The sequence below is a fragment of the Struthio camelus genome, chromosome 2 (genome assembly GCF_040807025.1).
Source record: "Struthio camelus isolate bStrCam1 chromosome 2, bStrCam1.hap1, whole genome shotgun sequence".
In the NCBI taxonomy this organism is placed as follows: domain Eukaryota; kingdom Metazoa; phylum Chordata; class Aves; order Struthioniformes; family Struthionidae; genus Struthio; species Struthio camelus.
This window is the reverse complement of record NC_090943.1, coordinates 94,116,172-94,126,924: the sequence shown is the minus strand read 5'-3', so window position 1 is coordinate 94,126,924 and position 10,753 is coordinate 94,116,172. Positions and strand designations below refer to the sequence as shown.

General features: G+C 36.6%; 1 protein-coding gene across 4 annotated transcripts in view; it reads right to left on the bottom strand.

Annotated features, from left to right (window-relative positions):
• Positions 1 to 594: 594 nt before the first annotated feature.
• Positions 595 to 10,753, bottom strand: part of CTDP1 (CTD phosphatase subunit 1) — a 148,955-nt gene continuing 138,796 nt past the window's right edge. For all 4 annotated transcript variants that reach the window (XM_068931611.1, XM_068931607.1, XM_068931609.1 and 1 more), the window contains exon 13: positions 595 to 1,630. In XM_068931611.1, the coding sequence (XP_068787712.1) occupies positions 1,489 to 1,630 (142 nt within the window). In that variant the 3' untranslated portion in view covers positions 595 to 1,488. The remainder of the gene's footprint in view (positions 1,631 to 10,753) is intronic.

Genomic DNA, 10,753 nt, shown 5'->3' with positions numbered 1-10,753 from the left:
GAAAAACAGTCCTAACCTGAAAAGATTATCCTATTTTCCCGGACAATCTTCCCTTTTTGTCATTAGGAAATATTAAAAGCTAGCCTGTTCTTTGTAAATGAGCTGAGATTCCACTGCAAATCCTCTCTGTTTTACTGCTAAGTGACAATACTAAGCATTTCTGCAGCAGAAAGTACTTCCTTTTAACCACAACATCTGAATTAATGAGTTGTCTTTTGCTCATATGTTTTGCAGAGATTTGTCTCTCCGGTTGCTACCAATTTAGAATAAACCACAGTTCTAGTCGCAAAAATTCAATACCACAGCAATAACTCTTAATATACTCTGGCAATACTTTGGAGCTCAGTCAAAGAGCCGCTAGAAAATGTCAGAATGCAACAGTCCCAATACCAAAGAAAAGGCAATTTTTTTGAGCCAATGTTTCTTCTCTCTTGGCTCAGTCACCGCCTGAGCCTGAAATTCTGCAGTTGCTTCCAATATTTTAAATTATTTTCATGTAGAGTAAAGGAAGGATAATAAGGAAAGGTGCCTTGTTTGATGGAAGCAAACGAACTGCCATTACTGACTTTTTGATGCAGGAAAGGGAAACAAAACTTACAAAATGGGTTTTTATTAAATGAAAGAAAATCTGTTTTGTGGGTCAAATATGAAATAGAATATACAAAAACTTTACATCAGATCTCTTGTCAAAGAAATTAAATCCTATCTAGACTGAAGTAGCACTCGTTCTTTCCAAGAACAACACAAACAGGTGAATATGCTTCTTATGGCAGTACGGGATCACACAGTATGCTGTGCTAAATTTCGAGGTTATAGAGAAGAAAAGTTAAAAATCTAAACAGTGTCCCTAAAGAACCCAGCTATTCCACAAAGAAACTTAAAAACATGAGTTTTGATCATTATGTATTCTTTTAGAAGCAAATGACAGGTAGGTCAAGTGCAGAGTTCACAAAGCTTGCATATCACGTTCTCTGTTTCTGTACAAATATAAATTGTTCTTTTTTATTTTAAAAATCCTTTTATATTTGATGGCATTTATTTGTGGAAAAGGATGACCAGATCATCAGGTTCCTGCTGTGTTACCCAAACAATTCCATCTCTTTTATCTCCTTTTCTCTTTTGAAGACTGTTACCCCTAAACCACACACTGCATTATTTTAAAAAAGTTGCTGTATGTTAAATCACAAATCTTTGTATTACTGTCCTGTTTATGAAAGTTCGGCAGAGCTCATAACATGTCTTTGGCATAGCACACCAAGTCCCATTTAATACTTTTTTCTTTTAAAAAAGTATATTTTCCTTTAGTAAAACACCTTAAAAACATCTATTTCTGATTTTGTAAAATAATGTGTCACCTCTTGTGTTGCTTTGCAAAATATACACACACATTTTGGAAAACATCGAGTACTGACATAAGGGACTCATCTGAAGTCTGATCGGTTTATGAGAAGTAAAACATAATTACAAATCCCCTCTTTTGTATAAACGTCACATGAAGTCATTCAATTCAGCTTCAAGTGCTGCTGCCATTTCATCTGCTTCAGAACTGCTTCCTTCCTCATCTTCGTTGCTCGATTCTTTACTGGATTCACTGGCAGCATCATCTTCCTCCAGCTTGCGCTTGTGACCCCTGAAAGAATAGACAGAGATAATATCTGTGAACAGAGGTACCTGACTGCTCAGTAGCACAGACCACTATTCTCTGACAGGAGAAAAAACCATGGAGCTAAAGGACTCTAAACTTGTTTTTCAGATCTAGACAAAAAAGTACAATACTTGCAAATGAACTAACTACTGCACACACACACCTGATTTTTTAATTGCTGTTATGTACTGTCACCTGTGGGTATAACAAACAAAGTACTGTTAATTTACCGTTCCCATTCTTTTGAGCAAGGAATCAAAAGAAAGTATAAGACTATTTGTAAAAATGAATTGATTTACTTTCTTCTCATGTCCTGAAAGAAAAAATATCTGTCACATGAATACTAGCAATGAGAGATTATCAACACACATTATATTTTTATAATACTTTGAAATATACAAATTTCTGTTTTTTAAATAAAAATAAAACGTTAACTGATCAACCAGATCAAGAACCATGAATATACTAACAAAGGAGTAAAATAAATAAATAAAACTGAATTGTGTTAGCCTTATAGGAAACACAAGGCAGCAGGTATAAATTATGATGGTCAAGAATAAAATGACCAAAATCGAATCTATCTAAGACTATATGGACTAAAAAGCCGCGAGGATCGCTACTAATGCTAACTGCTTGACTGTTGTGGATAGCATCTCTGTAAAATCTGAAAGGGTGCAGAATCTATTTACCCATCCTTTAAATTTCTGAAGCAAAACCTTTCCTGTCGTTCCATCTGGTCTATGAGTGAAAAATACCTGCTTTCCTTTAGAAGCTGCACAAAAATAGAGGCTGAAATTCTCGCAGGTGAGATTTCTTCCATTCTTGTCAAAATGCTTTCTAGAATTCTGATGCTGCTATTCAATTTTGTGCACAGATCAAACCTGGGTCTGTTTTCTTAGTTTATTTCTTCACACAGCATCAAATAATGTTCAGCAAATGTATAAGACAGCTTATCTTACTAATCTAGTATGAAATTCCTTTAGAACAAAACTGAACTAAATCTGAATAAAAACCAGAAAACATCTCTAATAAGGCAACAAAGTGCCACAATAAACAATAATGTGAGAATAATGACTAGCAAACTTTGAACCTTAATTTAAAATGGAAAGCAAGTATCCTTATAAAGAAAAGACTGAAGTTTGTTCCTATGACAATTCCTGGATTCCTTTTCAATCATAAAACTAAAATCAATGTCACTTTTAGTTTTCTATCTTGGTGGGAGGATGACTGCTTTCGAGAAAGAGAGACTGTACAAACATTTTAGATAAATGCTCTGACATTTCATGTTTGCTGTGACTTTCTGGGAAAGATCCAGAAAAGTTAAGACGGGCCTCAGGAGGCTGGGCTGTATTTCCTGTATAACTAAAGCAGGAAGACAAGCTTTATGGTGCGACTCACAGCACCTCTGTTAAGATTGACTTCCCTCGAGTAGCAGTAGCTTTGTGAATACCTCTCAGAAAGCTTCTCAAATTGTTCTCAGAGCAGATAAAAGCCAACTCTGAAAATCGCTAATTGTTATTAGCCCCAATGACCTTTATCGTTCTCCTCACCCCTGTGGGTCACCTGGGCAGGAATCGTGCTTGAGCTCTCCTGAACTGCGTTCTCTGTCCAGAGGAGAACATACCCACTGCACTCCTATCTTCTTCCTTGCTTAGGTGGATGAAAGACAGCTTTTTCTTTTAATGAAGAGACATTCACTATAGAATATATATAAAGAGATCTGCTAATATGCATTCCTAATTTTTTTCTAGGGGTTAGAGGAGGGTCTCCCCTGAGACTGGTCCTTTGCACAAGAGCACTGCAGTATCTAGCAACGCGCATTAATGTCCTAGAGGTCTCACTGCACCAACTTCCAAACTTGTGTGCTGCCAAACACAGGGGTCTCGTTCTTCCCTTTTATGTAATAGGCCACTGCTTGTTTTGTCGCTTTGGATTAGTACTGCCAGTCTGAACAACAACTTTCTGAGTATCTCCAGAGAATTAAGCGCAGTCTGAACAGGAAACTGATGTGCACCATACCCTGCTGAAAGAATCATATTCCTGGTTGCAGAATATCTCCAAGGAATATCTAACACTTCAACTGGGACATATCCATAAGCAAAAGATTTTGGATTTGTGGCATCCTAAAATCTCTTTCCTCTGCCAAAAGGGAATTTTATATCAGACAAATACTTCTGAGACTTTGCATTGCATATAATTCATAATGAACTTAGAAATGCCTTAAAAAAATCCTTCCTTGATCATTTGATCAATATTCAAATAGGGAAAGATGCGCAAAGTGGATATTTCTTAAATAAACTGTCCTTTCCACTGTTAGGTGGGCTTTCATTACAAGAGAATGCATACAATTACAATAATGAAAAATTAAGAAAATGATCTTTTATCTTTTGGCAAAATGGTTAAAGAATAATTTTCAGCAATGATCCCTCTACTTGTAAGAGTGTAGAGAAATAGCACAGAGCAGCAGAGACCTCTGACAAATACCGACTTGAACTGTGTATATCCAAAACAATAAAGATGAAACCTCAAACTTGTGAGCTTCTAAACAAAAATGAAATACAAAACAATTTTATTTATACAAAAACATTTTTGCTGCTGTTTCCCCAGAAACACTGATCCTCAGAAGTCCAGACTGCGTCATTTGTAGGCTGGTTCAGTGACATTTGAACTCCCCTTTCTCAATTTTTCAAGGAGACTGACAAGATAGGGTGTGAAGTCAGGAGGTGAGTCAAAGTCAAAATGTTAGGAGAACGGTACTATGTTGCCCTGTTTTTCTTTTATGTTGCATCAGTGGGACCTAAAGATACACTGCTGCTGCTGCTTTACTGATTACTTCCTCACAATGATGTTACATTTTTTCCCTCTTTCAGTATAGGGTGGCAGGAATAAACTTCCAGAGAAGTAAGGCTGAAATCCTAGGATTCAGTCCGGGGGCAAAATCCCTAATAAAGAAAAATGGGATGAGGTGAAAGCATTCCCTGGTATGGGTCTGAATGTTTTGCCACCTAACCTCAAATGTGGCCTGCTGAGGGAGTCATAGTGCACTAAACGCAGCCTAATATACAATAAAAAGCAATTTCTCAGACATATTAGTGATTTCCATGCAGCTTACGTTAGCACACAGTTCAGACAAGGAAGCACACAGTTTAAAAATGCCCAATAGGAAGAAATCCTAGCACATTTCCACTAAAAGCTATACAAATGTATGTAGCTTGAGTTTCTCTTGCTCACTTCAGGATGATTTCAGCCTTTAGAGATACAGCACTCTTTTAGTCATTAATGATACTATTAGCTACAGAAAAGTAAATTGGGAATTAAAGAAAGCTGAAAAAGTCTTATTCAGCATAAGAAGAAAAAAGTTGTGCTCATTTGATGAGTAGCGGATGAGGACTACACGCTTAGCAATAACGAAATTAAATAAAGAAGGAACTTATAGTACAATGGTCACAGTTAAAACATTCCTGTTCATCTCTTTACACCGCTGTTTATAATAATACATCCATTCAAATAGAAAAATAAAATTAACAATTTACAGCAATATGGAACACACACACGACTGCCGGTTATGCATTAAAGAACAAAGCAGGACCAGCAGCCTTTTAGAACCAGGCCAGATGCTGTAATTTTGCTGTAACCTAAATCTGGAACAAAGATTCTATAGAAAAAAGACCTGTGAAGAAACATGTATCTCCATGCCAGGTGATTATTTCCTAGTGAGAAACTATTCATTTACTAAGTAATTAAACCAAAGGCTAGTGAAATTCATGCAACGAAATCACCTTTTTATATAAAGCTACTCCATTAGCAACTAAACTTCAGTAAGGACAATCAACAAAATACAGGGACCTGAAATACTCAGTGCAACTAAAGACTGGGGCTCCATTCTAAAAAAAGACTTTTCAGAAAACTTTAAGGGACAGTCCTGACATATTTCTCTCTCTCACTCAATGGTATTAAACAGGACTTTTGGAAACGTTAAAGATTAAATGCAATCTATTTTGTCCGTTCTTGTTTTTTTGAAAAGGATAGAACAACAGCTTTATTCAGTCTCAATATGAAAATTTCCTCACTCACTCGGAGGGAAAAACCATCAACAACAAAAAGGAAAACTCAGCTAAATATTAGTCTTCTGCTATAAGAAATGAAAAAATCTCTTGAGAACGTGACTATTCTTCTCATTAAGATACAAACGCTTTTCACTGTTTGTATACTTGAAAGCGTAGCTTTAGAGACATTCGAAAAGCATTTAAATGAGTGTTATGAAATCAAATGCAAAGATAATGCTGACGGATGGAGGAAGAAGAATATCAATAAAATAATGCTGCATTTTTTATTTGCAAATTCAGAAGAGACAGACAACATCACTTGAATTACTATTATCTTCAGAGAAAAGCAGCATATCCCCATGGCAGTATATCTATTAACATTAACAATTTTAAATGTGTATTTTGCTCCATTATTCTATGCCCATTCCTTGTTATTTCCAGTTTCTGAGTGCATCACACTGAAGTGAAAAAGTTAACCAAATGCAGAGCTCCTTCTTAATATTTAGAGAAAATGATTTGGTGGTATAGAGCAGACATTCACCAGCTTGCTTCGCATTTTCAAACTTAACTTTGCTTTACTACTATTAACCAACAAACACATGGAAAATAACTGAATATTTTAAACTTCATATACAAATAACTAAGCTTTCCAAAGGTCTGAACTTCATTAGATCTTCAATTATCAGGCGATCCTGTGAAATACTCGTACAATTCGTATTTCCTTTGCCTTTGCATTGCATCTTTCCCCTTCATAATAATCAGTCCTAGGAAGCACTCCATTTTATGTGATTTCACACTACAAATTTCCTTCTCATGGTCCAGCTCATCTCAAATACTCTGCAGTTGTAATTCTGAAGCCTTTTTTTTTTTTTTTAACTATACCAATTAAGAGTAGCATTACCAACTGGGATAGAGAAATCTTTTTCAAAGGAAACCGCATTTTTAAAATACAGGTATTTAAATAAATTATCGGTAACTACAAGTATAACTCATAATGATATTAAAAGTCAAAGCCCTTGTAAGTGCACACGTAAAAAGATTATTTTTAGGAAACCTTCATCTACAGAATGCTAATAGAAAACATACTGCGTGGTATCCAGCTGAAGAGGCAGGAACAGAAGACATCACAAAGTTGCAATAGAGCATGGTGGATGCATGTGGCAAGCAAAACAGGAAAAACTATTTTAAATCATGATTTATTCAGCTATTGATCTGCTAAAATGAATCACTGAATTATGACTGCAAAGTATAACGGTGAGTTGAATAAAAGCTCAGTTCTTACCATTCTCATTTTTTTTAGTTGACTGACAGAGCTACAGAGAGGAAAACAGTGAAAACAGTCCAGTATTTGTCACTTCTGCTATTATAAGGATTAATTTACAATTAATTGAAAATAATGTTGAAAAAAGCATTTTTGCTATTAACTGACTGTGTCGGGTCCGTTCTTCACCTAAATGGCACCCTTTTAAGGAATACAATGCTACATTAAAATAGAAACATCTAATAAAAAGAGGAGCCAAAAGTGAAATATATTTCCATACCTTTTTTTAAACAGCTGCTAAAGAAATCTGCAGCAAATATTTAAATAAATTATCACTTAATACTTTAATCTCAAAATATTCATAGCCCTCACCGCTACCCTGATGAAAAATAAACTTCTAAATCATTGCAAATTAGCCTGCTTTTCTAGTAGCTTCTAAAACTTGTTCAGTTTGAAAACCAAATCTGTAGACTAAACGTGTTTAATCTTTTACAAACAAGCAGCGCATAGCTTTGACATCAGAAACGAGGACTTGCATCTGGTATCAAACATCGCACGGTCACTTCCAAACGAGAAGGTTCCCAGAGCACCCACAAGCGGCTGGGAACACAAGCGTTCAAAAGGCGCATTTTGAAACAGCTGCTGCCTTCCAACGCCGAGCCGTGAAACCCCGGGCAAGAGCGGTGCAGGACTACCTACGCTGCCCCAGCCCCACGGCGGCTTCATCGAAGGTGAAAGGAGTGGTGTCCCAGTTTCCACGCGCGGCTAGTCCATAGGCTTCTGTAAACTCCCTCCAGGGCGGAGAGCGGAGCGGTGGTGAGCTCTGTAATGCAACAGGAATCTCACTTCCTTTAACAGGAGCTTGGCTATGAGACCAGTGTATTCAGACTAGCGCTGTGGCAATATCCTGGAGGTGCCATGGATTAGACCTGATCCAGGACCAGGACAAATATCCTTTTTCTAATTTCAAGGACGCCAGCCCACTACTTGACTAACTAAAGTAAAGGCCATGAGAACATACTGACTGTAAATCAACATCATGGGCATTAGCATTTCTTAGGAAAAACAAGCTGATCAAACTTTTAAGGACATGTGCCATGTTTGGCAGTTATATTTTCTTGACATGGGATGCACGGCTATGTCTTTTATGTATGCTTAACACAATAGCAGGTGATTATCTATAGCACACGTATAAAGCTCAGCGGTCAGGTATGTGCCAGCTGGCAATTTGTCTCATACATTTCTGCAGGAATATTAAACTGTCCTTGTGCTCCTCCCTGGCCCTGGCATAGCACGCTGCCGAGCACATGGCCTACCAGCAACAAATAGCATTAGCCCCATGCTGGCTAGCCAAAGGATGTGGTCCTACTTCATACTAATGCTGTCACAAACAGGATAATATTGAGTATTGCAGGAAAAAAAACGCCAGACACCTCACATAAATTCTCAGGAACTCATCCAACGCTCTCTGCAGGATTACAGGGTGATCTGGAAATCTAATATGCACAAAAAATGCACAGAGAACGTTTACTGAATAGTACCAGTATTCAGCAAACAAATGCTGCAGGTGGATGTCGCACCTTACTGCACGGCATGTTTTTATCAATCTGTACAAAAATGTCTTAGCAGAAACAAACCGATTCCAACTGACAGCTCATGAATCTGTGTTAACTAAAATAACAGGAAAATGCGATCTATTTAAATGCTATTGTAGCTCTACAGCTTCAGTGACTTTCTGCTTCAAAATCCAGAACACCTGGACACTATTCTAATAGTGAAAAAATACTCTGAAAACTTTTAAAACTCTCTAAAAAGCAGCTTCCTAAATCTCTGAAATATATACTCTATTGTATATCAAAATGGACTTAAAGTGTTTTTCAAGTCAGCAAGTTATAGAAAATTAAAAAGAAATTCATAAATTAATACAATGTGTCAATAACACTATTCTTCTGTAAATATTGCTAAAATTTCCCATTTGTCAAGGTTGCATTTTTTTGATATTTAGAGCGACAGAAAAGCTTGATTACCAACTCTCCCTGCCCCCATCTCATTGAAAATCGTTATTTATTAACAATTAAACACTTGCCTGGCATACATGAAAAACAAATAGTGTAGCATTAAAGCTTTAAAATGAAAGACTCTATTAAAATTTTCAGGGCACTATAATAGTAACTACATCGGATACAGGAAAACCGAAAAGCTGAAGCTACAATTTTGTTTACACTGCTAAATTGCAGATAGGCAAACTATGCCTCTAAAATATTATCAGTTATTTTATTAACTTCATGTCGTTTCAAAATAACCTATGCGGATGCCATACGAAAACATTTACAATATACAATGCACAATACTGAATGTTTCTTCAAGAGGAAAATGCGACAATGGCAGTTTTCTATCACATAACAAGTGATCTTGTCGTTAATTTGTAGAAGACAACAGAAAATTAAACATTCTTGTCAATATTTGGAACGCTAGACTGTTATCTGACACTCTGGTAATGGCAAATGTACAGAGGAATTCTGGCATATAATCTCTTTATCCTAATTTAAACGGATACAAACACGACAACGCATTTTCCTTTCCTGGACATCCCGCCCTCTCCCCCTTCTAGACTACTGCATTTGAAATAACCTCCCAACAGGGGAATAAGCCGGTAGACAGACAAAAAATATGTCAATTGAGATGAACATATTTCTTTTTAAAACTAAAATAGACCTTTGCTGTTTGAATCAAGTTCTTTCTCCAGCCTCATCTAGTTTACAAATATTACCTGTTCTGACAGCAAATGTCAGCAACATGTGCAGTTAAACTGGTAAGGGACATAGTCTATATGCATACACAAACATACAAAGCCTAGAGAATTTAGCCACAGTTTTGAACACTCAGCTTTGTGTTCTAGCAAAACTGCTATCTCCTCTACTAATACCCAACTTAACAGATGTCCTTTAAATAACAGTGAGCAAATTCCATGTAATTTCCCTCCAAAGAGATGTGTTTAAGGAAAGTTAGTTGTTGATCAAAGAATGACGGAGCTATGGTACTGCAGTCTGTGGCTCTGACCTATTTTCATTCTCTGAACTGTTCCTTCAAGCCACTCACCATTTGTAGCCACTTGGATGAGATCACGACCTGCAGTGCTCCTTTAGGCCAGGTGCTAGGTTTATAACAGTGGAAACCCGTAAAAATCTCTCACACTTCTGCACAGCACACGTAATTGTGGATAGGATGGTAGATTTATAGTCTTGTAATGATTCTAGGTAGCTCTGGGAAGCCATAATGGGAGAAACCAAAGATCAACTCAAACAAAGGAAGTTTAAAGCCTTCTTTCACCAGTGCTTACACTGGTGAAAGTGTAACAGTACAGCAGCTCTACCTGGCTTTGGCTTAAAAATGTCCACTGAAAATTGTATTACTCCTTTTCTGTTACAGGAAGCACTACAGGAGATAGTATTAGATACTGATGAAGAATAATGTTCTATGTTTATGTCTAATCACTAGATATCTAAATACAACAGATTGTTCCAGGAAAAAGTGTACAATAAAAACTTTAAGATGGAAAATGTAAAGATTTAGTGGGCAAATCCTAAGTATGAAAAAGTATATAAAAATAACAAGGTAGAAAACAAAAAGCCGTTGATTTCTCTGGAAAAAGTCAGATGTCCTTCATTGCTCTCTGTTAATAAAACAGAGTACAACTAAGCAAAGTAATGCTTAGAATTTACCTGCTTTGTTACCTTACTTTAACTTGCTAGCATCACCCAAACACTGAGAATATTCTTCCAGAGAAAATTAATTAGGCAT